The sequence below is a fragment of the Equus przewalskii genome, chromosome 10 (genome assembly GCF_037783145.1).
Source record: "Equus przewalskii isolate Varuska chromosome 10, EquPr2, whole genome shotgun sequence".
Classification (NCBI taxonomy): Eukaryota; Metazoa; Chordata; class Mammalia; order Perissodactyla; family Equidae; genus Equus; species Equus przewalskii.
The window spans coordinates 33,386,928-33,404,051 of record NC_091840.1 but is presented as its reverse complement, the minus strand read 5'-3'; the positions used below and the strand labels follow the sequence as shown (position 1 = coordinate 33,404,051).

General features: G+C 47.2%; 1 protein-coding gene across 5 annotated transcripts in view; it reads right to left on the bottom strand.

Moving 5' to 3' along the window:
• The window catches only part of YPEL2 (yippee like 2), a 61,927-nt gene extending 45,179 nt beyond the window's left edge, over window positions 1–16,748 (bottom strand). The window contains exon 1 of one of the 5 annotated variants that reach the window (XM_070562340.1): window positions 16,540–16,748. Coding sequence is in view for 1 of the 5 variants with exons in the window: in XM_070562336.1 (XP_070418437.1) it covers window positions 15,898–16,043 (146 nt within the window). In the remaining 4 variants the exon portion in view is untranslated. Of the gene's footprint in view, window positions 1–14,977; window positions 15,648–15,897; window positions 16,158–16,539 lie in introns of those variants that run through there. The other 4 variants (XM_070562338.1, XM_070562336.1, XM_070562339.1 and 1 more) reach the window with 4 other exon arrangements.
• Between the last annotated feature and the right edge of the window lie 376 nt (window positions 16,749–17,124).

Here is a 17,124-nt window from a genome sequence, read left to right as displayed (position 1 = left end):
GAGTCACAGAAACTGAGAGGGTAGAACCCACTAGGGTATGTAACACCTCCACCCACAGGACAGGACCACCCCTAAGGGTGCCTCTGTGTTGTCGTTTTTGTGGGGTGTTTTGGTGAAGGGCAGGCAAAGACTGCCTGGAAAAGAAGTGGACTCTGCAATCACAAACCAGTCCTACTCCTTTGTAGCTGAGTGACTTTGGGTAAGTTACTCAACCACTCTGACTCTTAGCTTCCCAAGCTCTAATAATACCAACCTACATAGGGTTACTAGGATTAAAAGAGATGATGTAAGAGCATATACAGTGCTGGCACACAGTACACACCAAAACTGTAGCTATCATCATTATTTTTAGTGGTCAATGAAAAAAAATTCTGCTGCTTAAAAAAAGAAAAGAAAAAGGCAGCCTGAGTGTTCAAAGACAGACACAGAGTTTGCCTGCCATTTGTTAGGACCTCTAACTTCAAGCATTGCAGGAGATGGCACTGTTGAGATGACATCTCTTGAAAACTACAATTCTCTTCTCAAGGTTAGACAAGATGGTGATAACATTGGAGGAACCATAGGAGTGTTCCCCTAATTGGTATTAAGGTCCTTCTAAGAGGTGGCTCCCCCAGTGGCCATGCTCCCAAGCCCTAAAGCGTTGCCGGGAACACAGCACTTCCAATTTACACAACCCTGGCAGGCCCCGGAGCCTCTTTTCCCCCTTAAATCTACCCTCTGCATTTTAGCCAGTGTTATCTATTTGAAAAGCAGATTAGACCATGTCATCACTCTCATGGCCTTTAGAAAGTCAACACAGGGCAGTGGTTAAGAAGATAGGTTCTGAAACCAGACTCAGGGGTTTCAAATCCCAGTTCTGTCATTTACTAGCTTTGTGACCTTGGACAAGTTACTTAACCTCTCTGGACCTTGCCTTCCTCATCAAAAAATAGGAACAATGATATCTTCCTTTTAGGGCTCATGTGAGGATTAACTAAGTTAATGCATATAGAGTACTCAGCATATGTGCCTGGCATGTAGTAAATATACAATAAATTCTAAGTGTGTATTACTGCTGACAACCATCTACAACTGACACTCTTAAATGGCTTCAGACTTGTCTCTACCACCCCTTACTCTGTACTCCATTTATTGTACTGACATTTAAGGATCTACCGTGTGTCAGGAACTGTCTTAAGTGCTCAGGTTTGGCAACCAAACTCTTTGTAGTTCCCCCTAATACACCACACTTGCATGGTTTTGTTGATGCCATTCCCTCAGCCTGACACACCCTTCTCACTGCCCCCTCCCCAGGCCCTTGTTTGTCCATTAAGACTCAGCTCTAATGCCACCTCAGCATTAGCTTATTGGCCCTTCCTCTGTGCTCAGCTCTATCTTAACACTTACCCTACTGAAACTAAAATTGTCCCTTCCTGCCTCTGTATCCTCCACCAGAGGTAAGCTCCAAGAGCAGGAACCACATTTTAGTCATTTTTGTACCCTCTGAACTCAGCAGCACAGGGCACACAGTAGAGGCCATCACTGAACTGAGTTCCCTCTGCTTCACACTGGGCTGCTGACTAGACCAGTCCATCCCCCTATGTGGCTAGCAGACATGATCGAGGCCTTCCCCCTTCAAGTAATGAGGCAGGAGGCAAAGTTACTCTGGGCCCCCAGGCCCACATGAAATCATATTCTTCCATGACAGCCCCCACTCTGATCCCATGCTGAGATGCCCAGAACTATGGTTCTTCTGTGCTACAGATGAATTTTTAAGTCCCGGCTGTTGACCAAAGGCCTGTCGTTGGCATCCATGCCCACTCTTTACATTTGTGGGGTCTAGGTTAAATAGATAGATAGATACATAGAGAGATAGAAAGACAGATAGACAGGGCTGATGGAGTAACAGCTTAACCATATTCCACCTTTTCCGTCTCTTACTTATTGTAGGAACTCTTAGCAAGCCTGAAGAGGGCTTTATGCCAGCTTTAAGGACAGGAAGGTGGCAGCATGACCGAGTAGCCATGTTCTGTTCCACCATGGGCAAAGAAAGAGGGAAGCCCTGATTGGAGGCAATAAATAGGCGATGGCAGTGGAAAGGGAGGAGGCGAGCCATTTCCGGGACTGGGAGACAGAAAAAAAAAGAAAGAGATAGAACGGCTGTGGAAAGCCTTTACCCCAAGAGGACTGTCCTTCCTCATTCCTAGACTCACCAGAATCCTGAACCCAGGCCAGGGAGCAGAGACCCAGTCTCCCTGGACTGCCAAATAAGAGAGTGGGTGGCAGTGGAGTCCACTGGTGAGGGGTACGGGGTCTAGAGGCAGATGGACTCGGATCAGTCTTGGTTCTTCTCATTAGCTGCATCACCACTGGCAAGTTGCCTGAAAGGGCCCCACAACAACAGGGCCCACCTCATGGAGGAGACTAAAGAACCCAAGAAGATAATGCAAGTGAAGCATTCAGCACAGCACCTGGATCATGGTTAGTACTCAATAACCTTGATTACTAGCAAGAGAAAAAGCGCGGGAATTGATCCTATTCAGAAGACCCAGAAGAGGAGTGCTCCTGTCTCCCAGGTTGACTCATGGTGGTTAGAGGGTTAGGGCCTACATTAATCCACTTAAAGGTATACTGTGGTTCAAGGAGGTTTTTGTGGCTTAGCTGGGGATCTGACATTATTGCTATGTCATTCCAAACAACAGACCAACCCCATCACTTAGTGCAGTGGAAAAGTGACCTCTGCAGTCTCCATTGACCCTACTAATCCCAGGATGGGGCCACTACCAAAAACTTTACTGAAATGCCCCTATTAAAACTGCCACAGTGGGGCCAGCCTGGTGGCATCGTGGTTAACTTTACACACTCTGCTTTGGTGGGTTCAGGATTCACAGGTTTGGATCCCCGTCATGGACCTAGTGCTTCTTGTTAAGCCACGCTGTGGTGGCATCCCACATAAAGGGGAGGAAGATTGGCATAGATGTTACCTCAGTGACAATCTTCCTTAAGCAAAAAGAAGATCGACAACAGATGTTAGCTCAGGACCAATCTTCCTCACACACACACACAAAAACAACCCTGCCATGATATGCAAGACACACAGGAAAATTAATGCCATCGTTTCATAATTACCTACTGTATAGCAGTGGACCCAGATAGTACTTCAAATCCGCCCAGTTATAATCAAAACCAGCTTGGATATCCAAGAAACAACTCTGTTTCATAAACAAAACCAACCATTCATCTCTCCTCTGGATACAGGGCCTAGTCTTGATTTCAGGGGGATTATCTGTCAGATGATAATCCTATGTGATCTCTAGGATTCCTTCAGCTCTTAAAGTCCTGATTCCATGTTGTAATGTCTCTACCAGCTGAATCCTGGCCCAGAGCAGAGTATCCATCTACCAAGCTTCATTCTAAAACCTTGATTTCAGTGAGGTCACAGAACATACCAGTCTCAAGGAGTCCACTCAGAGATGACTGCTGGACAGTGCCTCTGAACGTCTGTTAGCACAGCAATATATTTACCACATGGCCCTTAGTTCAGCACTTTGCCTGGGGAGGCCCCCATGTGAGGCTTGCATCTGTTAAAACATCTGCACAGAGAAGAGGCAGTTCCCCCTTGAACATCCCGAAACTTGCATGTAATTTACTAGATATTAGATAGAAATAGCTATTGCTAGCTGGCTATGAAGAGATCAGATATTCCTTTGGGTTATTTCTACCATTTTAATAAAAAATAATGTAAAAAGCCCAGACTATGTATCTGAAGATAGGTTACCAAGGACTTGGCTAAAGTTCACCATTGGCTTCCTTCTTTTTCTTATACAACTCTAAGCTCCCAAAAGGATATAAGGGGGCTTACAAAAATATAAATAATACTATTAAAACAGATTAAGAAATTAGGGGAACAAAAGAACAAAAGGAGATTAAGAAATTAGAAATTAAGAAATTAGGGGAACAAAAGAACAAAAGGAGAGTTAGGACATAGAAATGAATGCTATTTAAGTTGCTAATTATTTACTGAATGTCAATTGCAAATTTGGCTTTGAGCTCCCCAGGAACCAAGGCAGAAAAGAAAGTTCTAAGGTTTATATTTCCTATAAAATAAAAGCATGTTGTTGCCCAGGATATAGATTTTTCAGAGAGACGTTTATGCTCTGGATGGTCGAAGAGGAGACATCGAGAAACCCAGTGGACAAGATCCCCAGCACACCCCAACAGTTCCTACCATGTAACCCTCTTACAAGGCTGTTTCTTAGAGGTCCCTCCATAAAAAGGGACAGCACAACACCAAAAGTGCAATTCAGTAAAGGGGATTCTACATGGGGTCAAACCAGGGCAGCCCAAGAACATGGCTTTCTGATGGTCTGGCTGGATCCAGTGATACAGACTCTCCAGAGGCATGGAAGTGTTACAGAACCTCCTGGCAATGCTCCATGAATATCATTTATCACAACCAGGCTTTTGAGTAACAAAAATATGGGCAGCCTCCAACATGCCAAGCCCAAACACTAATACTTTTGAATGCTAACACTATTTGGCCCTGTGCTGCATTCAGCTCTCTCGTGGGCTGCTTTTCCCTGAAACTCTCCCTTATGGACCTCATCGTGCCTCTCTCACCTTTTCTCCTATCTCTCTGACTGAGTCTCAATCTCTCTGGCTGCTCTTCTTCCATCTTTCTCCTCCTTGGAGGTGCTCCCACCATGTGCCTGACTGTCTGCTCCCCCTCATTCTTATCCATACCCTCAAGTCTTCTAAACCTCTGCCTCCCACTCCTGAACCCTGGATCCCTTTCAAAAGGATGCCTCTATTTGGTTCCTGGGAAGGCCCTTCAAACTAAACTCATCCAAAGCCAACACCATCTTTCCCCTTTCCCCTGGTTCCTATCATCTTCACCCCAATTCTCTTTCTTCCTCCTGAAGGCCCAGTTGTCCAAGTGGGAAACACCCATTATTCTCTTCCCATTCTATGTCATACTTCATCCGTCCCCTAGACAGTTGGTTCTACCTCTGAAATCCATCCTCTCATTGCCATCCTCACAGTACAGCCAACAGACTATGTGAGCCCCATCCTCTCTCATCCTGAACTACTGTGATAGCTTCCTAACTAGTCTCCCTGACTCAGCTCTTACCTCTCCAGCCCATTCTAGAATTCTATTTATACAACACAATCTGATCACATCTCTCTCATGTTTCAAAACCTCCAGTGGTTTCCTGGCAGCCTATAGAACAAGGTCCGATCCCTCGGGCGGCACCGAGAACTGGGCCTGATTCTCCTTATGTTCTCATCACCTTCCCACCTCACTCCAAACGTTTTTCCCCAGCAGACTAAGCTCACTCACTACCTTTTCTCAAATTGTTTCAGCCTCCTCCAGCACCTTAACCTATCTTCTCTGCCTGGTAAATGCCTGCTCATCCCTCAACACTCAGCTCAAATGAGACCCTAAGCAGAGATGGTGGGCCCCTTCTTCCAGCGTGCACAAAAAACATTTTTTCTCTGGAATGGCCTTTATCACACTGTTCGTGTGTCTGCCTCCCCACCAGACTGGGAACTTCCTGCAGTCAGAAGTCCAGTTTTATACATCCCTTGGCTTCCCCAGGACTCCTGCTGTCCAGAACACTGGAGATTCACAATAAATGTTAACTGAGTGAAATGAGTGACCATCAGCGAAACCGTGCTGCCCTATAAAGCTGATATTTTTTAATCTCATTTACTTTGCTACTATCCAGTACATTTAAAATATCTCATTCTGAGCATTACATGAGACTCACACACTATTAATGTTCCACAAAGTTAAAAAGGCAGCAAACTCTTGTGACCTCAACTCACTTGGGCTGGCAGAAGGAGTCTGAAACTAGGACTGTGGAACCGCATCTCCCGTGAGCCACACCACACAAACCTCTGATGGGTTTGCCCGACTGCTCTCTGATGGAAGAAACGTTTCCCATTCCGTCTCCCCTAGCCCTTCACACCGTCTCTGTGTGCCACCTGGGGCAGCTTTCCAAGAGACCCTCCCCAGGTTGGCACTGACTTATGGACCCCCTAGAGAAACCCTCAGACTGCCAATCCAAGGACTTTCTGTCTCCGAGGGTGGTCCCCACAAAACTCCCAGGGCAGTCTGACCTGCCGCTCTAGGCAAGACTGAGTCAGACACACGAAGTGTCAGACTTGGTTCAGGTCAAGAAAGAAAGGGTCTCTTGACACTGCCTCTACTCCACGTGCAAAAGAGGGCCAGATTTGCCTTTTCCTCCAGCCCCCAGAGACTGCCTACCCTCAGCATCAGCCCTTTGTTTTCTATTTGGCCATGCTCAGAGATGATAATCCTGGTTAAAATAAAACAAATACATTTTTCCCATCATCTGGGAAACAGAGAAGGATCGAGTCCATTCTTCTGACCCCAGACAGGGCTATACTTGAACTTTCATGTAAAACCACCGTTTAGAAGACCTATCAAGAAGAAAATGTCTTGGAAAGCAGGGAACGAGATGTGGCCAACCTTCAGAGTTACTTCACCAGGAACCCTCTCCTTCACCTCCTCTAGGCCCCACTGAGTCAAGTCCCCTATTCCACATGCGTAACACTCATCGCAGTTGTAGTTTTACTCTTATGGAGGTAATTATTTGTCGTCTGTGTCTCAGACACTCAAATATCAAATACTATTTACGGAATAAATGGATGTCTTTTGGACTATAGGCACCGTGTGACCTTGATTTCTCTTTAGCTGCTGCTCCCCCAGGGCACAGCTGGGGCCCCAATTAGCTACAAACCATTCATCCCAAATCTGTCAATACAATTCCGTTGTTCAGCTGTCAGCATGCCTTTGGCTTTCTCACTTTAATCTCCCAATTCAAATAAATTCAAAACTCTAGACTCTGACATCTGTGGCTGGGCTCCCTGCCTTTCCACAACTGGAATTTGGAAACTGAACTTAAAACTCAAGAGCAGAAAAGGGGAGAGGCACTTTCAAAAGGATGCCTGTATGTCTAAAGGCCCAGCCCTCACCAGCCCAAAGAAGGATGTATTTTCTTCTAAGAATTATTAAATTGTCATCTACTGTTGCCATTTACTAAAGGAGAGGAAAAGGAGTAGGGTGGGAAAGAGAGGTTGATTCTAGAGCAAATTTCTGCATTTCTCCTGTTATGGGAATGGCAGATAGATTATAATAAGAATTACAGTCTCTTTTCTTTTCAGGCCTGGAACATCAAGGGGAGCCAGGTATGTTGCCAGTGCAGCTTTTTTTTTCATAATTTATGAAACCTCCACAAAGCTAGTTGCTTATGGGTCGGTCTTCCTACTAGATTGTAAGCCATTCCTGGCCAGAGACCGTGTCTAGTTAATCAGTCCTCATACCCAGCCCAAAGCCTGGCTCTCGATAAGAGCTCAGAAAGTACTGGCTGAAGGATGGTGGGAAGTGAGGGGAGGAGGTAGGGAGAAGTCATCTGAGGCCCTGCAGCAACTGTCAGTAAGTTTCCAGGACTTTATAATGTATTAATTTCCTATTATGGGCCCATGAGAGGCCAGGTACTTGATATGCATTATCTCAATTAATCCTCACAACAACCCAGAGATACAGGCATTATTATGATTACCCCTGTTTTAAAGATGAAGAAAAAGCTCAAGAGAAGTTAAGCAATTTGTCCAAGGTCAAATTGCTCTTGTGCTGGAAAATACCAGAATCAGGATTTGATCCTGGACACCACCACCTCCAACAGATCCTTCAACCCAGACGAGCCAGAATAGGGTCTAAAGACGTGCATCCTTGGTCCTTGAGCCTCCCAGAGCAACAGGGAGAATATCTCCCAGAGGGAGAGTCTAAGTCAACTAACTATAATGCAAAACGAAGATGTCAAATTCTCTTAAAACACCCTCAGATTCTCAGGGTTGGCTTAGTGCTTCAACTTTTAATTGCAGAAACCTGAGAAAACACCTGAGGGAAGGGAATAACTTGAACTAGAAGGTGGGACGATGGATTAGGCACAAGAAAAAGCTAGTTTTTGGCTCTTGTCATTTCTTCCTGCTAATGGGATACTCAGCTTTAAGGCTGAAGTCTCGTGTAAGGATGGTTTTTCCCCTAAAATCCTAAAGGAAACAAATTAAGAATCATGTAAGCAAAACTAAACAAAAGCCATATTTAATTTATGTTTACATAATACACATGTTTATACCACTAATACAGCAAAGACCAAAAGAGAATTCATTTCTACTTTTGGTCTATTTGGCAATGGGTCAATTTAGGAAGGAATCCCCAACAGATAAAGACCAAAGCAGGAAAAGAAGAGATAAAGCGGAGGCAAAGATAATGGATGATACACAGGAGCAATACAAATAAAAAGAAGAAAAGTGGCAAAAATAGAGCAAAAGAAAGGAGGCCAAAGGTCAAGGATGCTTAGTAGCTGGTTTCTGCCAGGGAAATCAACCACCTCAGTGATTTCTGCACCTCAGGCATGTGTGGGGTGGGCTGCCTTAGAAAGGCCTGGGAAATATTTTTTGGAGTTGTTTCTGTTTGCTTGCTTCTATTAGATACTCCATTCTGAAAATTCTGATTTTGTAGGCCTTTGGTGGGGCTAAGGAATTCTTATAACAGCCACGTTTGAGAATCTCACTTTTGTGTGTGTGTGTGTGTGAGGAAGATTGTCACTGAGCTAACATCTGTGCCAATCTTCCTCTATTTTATGTGGGATGCTGCCACAGGGTGGCTTGACTAGCTGCGCTAGGTCTGCACCCGGGATCCGAACCCACAAACCCCAGGCCAAGGACACGGAGCGCGCAAACTTAACCACTACACCACCAGGCCAGCCCCTTGATAATCTCACTTTTGAAGACTCCTATTACCTATATCAATTAGCCATTGTCCACAGCTCTTCCTCCTCAAGAGGTCTACTGTGAAAGGAAGTCCCAGTCCACTTCCACAGAGTTGCTCGAAACTGCAGCAATGGCAGCCCAAGTAATATCCCAGCACTCTCCTTCCCACTACTGAACATTCCCCATGCATTGCCTCTTATGTTCATACCTCTGTGCCTTTGCACATACCACTACTGAACTACTGAACATTCCCCATGCATTGCCTCTTATGTTCATACCTCTGTGCCTTTGCACATATCGTTCCCCATGGAGTGTTTCTACATGTTTAAATCCTCTTCATTCTTCACAGCCCCATTCTAAAATGCTCACCCTTCTTTCTGTATCTCTGTAACGACTTTAAACTCCTTCTACTTGTACTCTGGTTATCAACACATATGCCTTAATCACTCCTATTTCAGCATATGCTGTTAGGGGCAGGGGCCATATCTTAACTCATCTTTATCTCCCAAAGGTCTTATTATCAGTTGAATGATTATCACCCAGAAAAATAAAACAAAACCAAGGTTGAGTTTCAGCCCTAGGCCAGAGGTTCCTCTTCTCTAGCTCAAAATAGGAACCAAAATTTTCCTGACTCAGGCAGGATATGTTCCAGGCCTATTCTGTCCTGCCCCAGGTACTCCCAACCAGAACACCACTGGAAAACAAAACAAAACAAAACAAATCATTAGGAAGGTTAATATTTTCTATAACTAAATTTCATATCAGACAAAACAAATTTTATTTGTTTATTTATTTCTTCAGTCCAACCAAACTCAGCCGCTGTTCACACCCAGAAAACCCTGTTTGAGCCTCAGTGGCACTGATCTGCCATCTGGATATCAAGCCTTCCTTTCCTGGCAAGAAACAGACAAGGGAACTTCAGACCCCAGAGGTTAATTTCACTCTGAGCTGGCAATCTAGTTTCAGATCAAAGCCACTAAAAGTCTAGACATACCACATTCTCAAGACCACCGGGAGAGGGCTGGCTGCCCTGCGGCCCAGGAGACAGGAGAGCACAGTGCTGCTGGCCCAACCAGGAAAGGGGAATGTGGGTGGCAATTTCACACCTCACTGGCAGACTGCCTCTTTGCCCCGTCACTGAGAGGAGCTAGGTTTTGCCTAGTATTGAGACATTATGGGTTGTTTAGAGTTTTGGTCGAGAGTTGGTATTCTTCCATAATGTACACGAGTAGAAAGAGCCCTGGGCCTGAGAAACAAAAGATATGGTTTACAGTCTGTGCTTTGCCTTAATTAGCTCTGTGTCTTAAGCAAGTTCTTTTTGCCTGTTTTAGCCTCGATGTTTATATTTCTAAAATGTAACATCTAAAATAGATTTTATTTATTTTTATTTTTGCTGAGGAAGATTCGTCCTGAGCTAACATCTGCTGCCAATCTTCCTCTTTTTGTATGTGAGCCGCCACCACACCATGGCCAGCAACAGATGAGTGGTGGAGGTCCATGCCTGGGAACTGAACCCAGGCTGCTGAAGCAGACTGTGCAGAACTTAACCACTAGGCCACCAGTGCTGGCCCTAAAATAGATTTTAATACAATCCAACATACATCTAATTAAAAGAGTTATAAATCATTAACTTGAATTAGAGAAAATAAAAACTACAAGGTCAACACTGGAAAAAATTAGGATGCAGGGCCCTACAGTTGCTAAAGTCAAGCCACAGATTTGGCTCTGTGCTTCCTGGCAGCCAAAGCAAAAAGAAAAACATGATCAGTTATAAATTTCCAATTGTCCACAAAGAAAAATCATACCAATTCCTTGGGAGAAGCTAGGCTTTTCCTGGGTTTTTGTTCCCAAAGAAATTTCTCCAATTAACTTCTTAATGGGGACAGTAAGTGAAGTTGTAGATAAAGTCTTCAACAATATAAACCCTTATGAGAAATGCAGTAGGAAATGGTATGAAGCTATTTCAGACAGTGTCCCTCCGTGAATGCAAAGGGCAGGTCACTAAAGTTCACCTCAGTAAAAACAGTTCTGGAGGGGCTGACATAACACAGCCCAGGTATGCAGCTCTCATTTGGCCCTACTTAATCCAAGGACAAAACTAAGAATGGCCAGAGGAACAGGTAGACAACACGTCCTTCCAAAAGCTTCTGTAAATATTACTTCTTCCACAGGGGTGTTTATTAAGAGTTGAGCAGCAGTTTGCGCTTAGGTGATTTCTAAATTCCATGCCAGCTCTGACAGATCTAAGTGACATTTTTGGTCTTCATTTACTTAGACTAATTTAAGATTTAGTAGTTTTTCCCCTCTTACTGCCCACGCCCAAATCAATGAATTGGGAATTCCTGCCAGTCAGAGAGAGGAGGAAGCTAACTATCAATTTACTGTTAGTGTTAATAGCTAACACCAAGGGCTCACGTGCCAGGCTGTGCCGGTTTCCCCTTGCATTCTCTCACTGAATCCTCCCATCAACCCTGGGTGATAGCAACTATCATTAGTCCCATTTTACAAAGAAGGAACAGAGATTTAGAGAATTTTAGCAAATCGACCAAGGTCACAGAGCTAATTATCCAGATCTTTCAGGTTCCAAAGCCCAGGCTCTTAGTTCTACTTACAGTGCCTTCTAGTATTAATGAAATGTGATTACTGGTAGAAATGCTTATGTTTGTCAGAACAGTGAGGCCTAGAACAAGGCTACTGCAGGAGGCAGGAGTTGTTTATTAACAACAGCACAATAACAATGGAGCCTTTAGAGACATTGGTGACCTATAAAAAGAATAAAAGCATGAAAAATATTGTGAAAAGCAGGAATTCCAAAAGAAAGTAATTCCAAGAGAACACTATCCCATCCCAGGAAGAGGGAGAGAAAAATTCTTTTCTTTTTCTTCTCTTGAAAATAAAGTATTATTTCCTACTCTTAGAGACTCTAAGTCTTGGCTGTCTTTAGTCATTCATTCATTCATTCCACCAACAGATAGACATGTATCCAGTGCTACCCCATTCTAGCCATTAAGTAGACAATGTATTTCAAGATGGTATTGAAGTGCTTTGAAAAAAAACAAAGTTTACAGGATTAAAAGACATGAGGTTGGAAGGGAAGAGCTGTTCTAGATAACTGGCCAGGGAGGGGCTCTCTAAGACCCAAATGAGAGAAACCCATCATGCAAAACTTTGGAGAAAAGGCATTCTGGAAAAAGGGACTACCAGTAGAAAGGCCCAATAACAAAAACCAACCTCTAGGTTTTAGAAACCTCAAGAGGCTGATGCATTTGGAGCCGACTGCAGCAGAGTGGACCAGATGATAAGCGGTAGAAGAGGTGGGAGAAGGTGGGGGACGAGGGCAGGCCGTGCAACGCCTACAGAGAAAGGAGTTGGATTATGTCTGAAGGGCAATGAGAAGCCACTGGAAAATTGTAAACAGGGGAGTAGCCTAAGCCGATTTATTTTTAAACCCTCCAGAGCTATATTCACAACACGCAGGGAAATTTAGGTAGGTGTGATCCTCTAAAGATGCAAGTATGTATCATCTTTTGTTAAGGATAATATCACTGAAAAAATGATCAACTCTAAAAAAGACACCTTTAGCCTGCAGGCCCTGGCTTTCCATCATTGGAGGCTAAAGTTCAACAAGATGCTTCCTTTTCCAGAGCTTTAATACCTCTTCATGCTAAAGAAATGCAATTGTCAGAGCACCTAGTGGTTTGGTTGACAGACCCCAGGGAAATACCAAGAAAATTTACGAAGGAAATTGATCCTGATCCTCCATTTGAATCCCACCTGAACATCTCTTCCCTCTGCTTTTCCTATCCCAGGATATCCTATCCTTTGCCATCCTTTTGCTGTTTTCCTTTTTCCATAGGCTCAAAACTAAACATTCTAAATGTGAGCTGCTCGACCAAACTGAACACTATTAAAGTTAATTTCAACAATCCTACAGTTAATGTGCCCATATAAGGCATACCTTTGGCAGGAAGGACCATAGTTGAATTTGAATTTGGATAATTTAGAGTTCTTTTTGAAGCTAAATTGCAGCTTTGATTAATTCAAGGAAATTTCTTTTACCAATATGTTGGGACGCAATTACTAAGAGAGAAACATCCCACATGTGGATGCATCAGGTGTGTGTGTATGTTTGGCCTGAAGGTAGAGAGAGAGGTGACAGCATCAGAAACCAGATGACTAACAAGATCCACCTGCATACAGGAGCAGAGATGTCGCCACAGAAAAGAACCAGGGTGAGGTAGGCAAGGAGGTGGCGGAACTCGTGCCTCTTCTTACTAATAACTTTTGAGAAACACCTGACTCCCTACCTCCCCAAACAAAAATAAAATCACCAGCCTGCCCTTCCCCCAAACTACACGGCCTGGAATACCCAGATACTAGACAAAATCAACCTTTTCTGCTGGCCAATTGTTAACACCCCAGGCATGCTGGTTGTGTTGCTGCCTCAAAACCATTAAAATCATTCAAACAGTGAAAATTCACATAATCTGTGAATAGTACAGCAAACTCGTCAGCACAACTCACAACTCCAAGCCCAAGTACCGGGAAACGAGAAACATCCAGTGTACAGAACAGTGAACAGCAGCTCTCAAAGGGCTGGGGCTGGGGCAGGGTGGTGGGAGGGAGGGGGGCCTGTCTCTTATGGCCAAGGCTTCACGGCAGCTGAAAACAAACAACACAACCCCTTTAGACTTTTCACATCGTATGCTTTGAAACTGACAAGAGAGAGCTTGGGGTTACACAGCATATGGGCCACGTACCTGCCTAAGGCTTTGTACTTCATCTCCAACTTAATGGCTCTCACTTTTCATTGCCCCCCCCCATTCCCACCAGATCAGGGTTTCTTATCAACCACCTGCATCACAATGTCATGGCCCACTTAATCAAAATGTGCCCCACTGAGGATAAGCATTTCCAGAGGGGACTGACAAACTGCATTTTTTAAAACTACCAGGTCATCTTTAGGCACATTTAAGTTTAAGGACCTCTGCCCTAGAGCAGTATTTCTTAACTGTGGGCCATGACCTGTTTGGTCAAGAAATCAAATTAATGGATCATGGCCAGCAGTTGAATTTTTTTTAAGTAGAAAAAATTATAAATAGAGCACACTGCAAGCAGTGAGGGCAACTGTTGTCTCCTGGAACTTATTGGAGTTCTGGACCTCTGCACAGTGATGTGAAATGTATTCCTTACTGCAGATCCCAGTCAAAGTTTGAAAACCACTCCCCTAGAGGGAAGGAAAACAGTATTGTTGTGCACGGTGTTTACTTTCCATTTTCCACCCCTAACTCCAAGCTTCTTGATTTTAGTTCAAGCATAAGATATCAAGACAGATGCTACAAATGCTGTTAACAAATCCTAAACCGATAAGGCAAAGCCAAACTCAGGAGGGGGATGAGCCCAAAGCCCCACTCTACTCCTGCCTGAGACCCTTATCACAAGAGCTGGGGATAAGGGACAGTGCCAAAGGGAAGTTTGCACAACTCTCCTCAGGCTGGACCTGTCCCTTAGTAAAGAACTTTTAGTTACTCATATCACAGTTCAGAAGAGTTAAGATGTTCCTCACAGTGGTCAAGACTCAGCCACAGCATTAAGTGCTAAGGAAATGAGGGGAGGAACGGACGCACTCAGGTTCGGCCCACCTTTGCAGTCCAGTCACAGTGATTAAGACAAAGGAAAGCCAAGGAAGGGTGACTCCAACTCCACTGATCACAAGGCCCTGAATTCTCAATACCAAGAGAGCTCTGAGGAGCATAAAGCACATGAGGTCAAGACCCACCCCAGAACCAGTGACATGAGTTACCCTGGACAACTCACTTAACTTCTCAACTCCCTAAGTTCCTTGCACTGCTAATGTTCTGTGAGCGAGTGGGGTACAGGGAAGCAGACAGCTCTCCCTCCTGCTCAATGCTCTAGGACAGGAAGCCCCATCTTGCACATCTTGCTGGACCAGAAGAGAGGAAGGGCAAGGAAAAAACGATGAGTCCCTAGCTGCCTCGTTAGCCTTTAGACTCACCAAAAGCAAGGACTCACTGAAAACAGCCTCAAGACTCCTGAAGAGCAAATTGACAAGGAGGCCAGAAAGCAAAAACCCCAGCAAAGCCCAGGACCAGTTTCCTGTGCCATTCACAGCGTTGGGACTGTGGGTGGGAGGGTCAGCTACATGCAGGACGGAAAACGGAGGACACTCACTCACTTGGCTTAAGATCTTGTAAGATGAGAGTGAAGTCAGAGGTGGCAGTCTCCTGGGCTGGGTCCAAAAGAACAGGTGGTTCTCCCCACCCCCAAACGGGAGAAAAGCCACCACTTGGGTAAAGACACCCTGAGGAGGTCAGCGGCCAAGGAGGGTGAACTTGAAGCAATGAGAGGTCGGGGCTGCCTCTCAGCGCCAGTTTCTGGGAGGCACTCGCTGGAGAGGCCCCCACATTCCGTCGGGCAGGAGAGAACTGGCGCCCACCCCCTTGGCAAGGACACTGGGGAGGCGCCGGAAAGCGGCCAGGCAGGAACTCGGCTGCGGTTACCTCGGCCCAGGCCGGCCAAGCGCTCCTGGGAGTTTTCGAGGGCGGCCAGTCGCCCATCGGCGGGGGCCCCGAGGGAGGTGCCCCCGGATCCAGTGTCTCCAGCGGAGACCCAGCGTCACCGGAGACAGAAAACGTCCGAAGCCCCCACCCCGGCCCCCACGGAGTCCGAACCCGCGGGAACTATGCTGAGGAAGCAGCAGGGACCGGGTCTCCGGGTCCCCTCGCCAAACCGTGCACCCCAGACTTGCCGGACTCCTCGCACAGCTCCCGGGCCCCGACCCGGGTCCACGCGCCACCCCGGCTCCCTCGGCGGCCCGCCGCTGGGGCCCGGCAGTGTTTGTAAACAAACCGGTCACGTGGCCCCGGCGGCCCGCTCCCCGCCCCCTGCGCCCGCTGCCCCCACGGGGACCCCTCGCCAGACCCCGCCTCGGCCGCGCAGGGCAGAGGGCGCCGCGCGCTCCGCCGAGCCGGGCTGGAGGGGCCCCGGGACCCGCGCCAGCGTCCGGTGTCCGGTGCCCGCAGCCAGGCGCCCCGGCTGACAGCGCGCCCCGCGCCCACGCGCGCCCGGCCCGCGCGGAGCTCCCGCCTGGCTCACCCGGCAGCAGGCTGCCCCGTCCGGCCGGCGCTGGGCTCGGCTCCGCGGGGGTGCGCTGCAGCGAAGCACCGCCCGGCTGGCTCCCGGGCTCCCGGCGCGCTCTTAAAGCCACAGTCTCCGCCACTGCCGCCGCCGCCACTCCGCATCCCTCCGGGTCGGGGCCGGGGGCTGCCCTGTGACGGACGCGCCCTCTCGCCTATCCCCTCGGCTCAGCACATAGCAACACGCTGCGGGTTGGCTCGGCACGGCCACAGCCCATCAGCGCCGAGCCAATCAACGGAGGACGGAACTCCGCCCCCCGCTTCCCCTACCTCCCACCCCCCACCCCTCTGCCCTGGCCGGGCTTGGGTGCGGGGAGTGTGGCGAGTGCTGGGGCTGGCCCGGCGAGGCTCGGCCAGCGGAGCCTGGCTAAGCAGGGCAAGTGGCCGGGAGAAAAAGGAAAAAGGGTGATCGGGATGGGTGGGCTCTCAGCGCCTTGGAGGAGACCGCTTATTGGGGTTTGGGGTTTGTTGCCAGGTCAAAGCTGGGATTCCCAGAAACTGGGGTAGGGAGGGGGAGGCTTTATAGCGCTTCTACTTAGAGCACCAAGATAGTAACTCCCTCTTTACACCTTAGCCATCCCTAACCCAGAGCCCAAGTTACCTGAAGAGGCCCTCAGGACCCGGGACAGTTGAATTTAATAAGATAGTGCCAGCCCGAGCCGGCCCAGCCAGGCCCTACTCGGAAGCAAGGCATTTCCCCTCCTCTGCTCTGCCAGTAATTTCGGTGAGTTAAAAGCAGGAAAGAGGCCTTAGAGGGATTGGAAGATGCCCAGCCCCCTGTGGTTAGCCCGGGAGAGTAGGATGGTCAGTGACCAGAGGGGAGGAGCCCACGTTCTGGGTCAGTGAGGTGGTGCTTTCCAAGGAAGGGAAGGTTAAAAAATAAGCCCGAGGCAGTCAGGAAATCCAGGGAGGCACCAGGTGGGTGGAGTGAGGCAGACTCCCAGCAGGAAAACAGGTCAGTTTGAGAAAGAATACTGACAGGGTCAGGCGAAGAGAGCAGCCCAGCCGTTTCACTGGGCCACTGAGGTTCTGCAGTTCCTCAGAGAGCAGCAGGAAACCCCATGTTCCATTGAGCAGCTATCAGGATACCAGGGGCTTCTAGAGGTGCAGCTGACTTCAACCCCCTTCCACACACTGGTTTGCACATAAACCAGGAATGGTATTGGGGTGGATCCCCAGGTGGCTC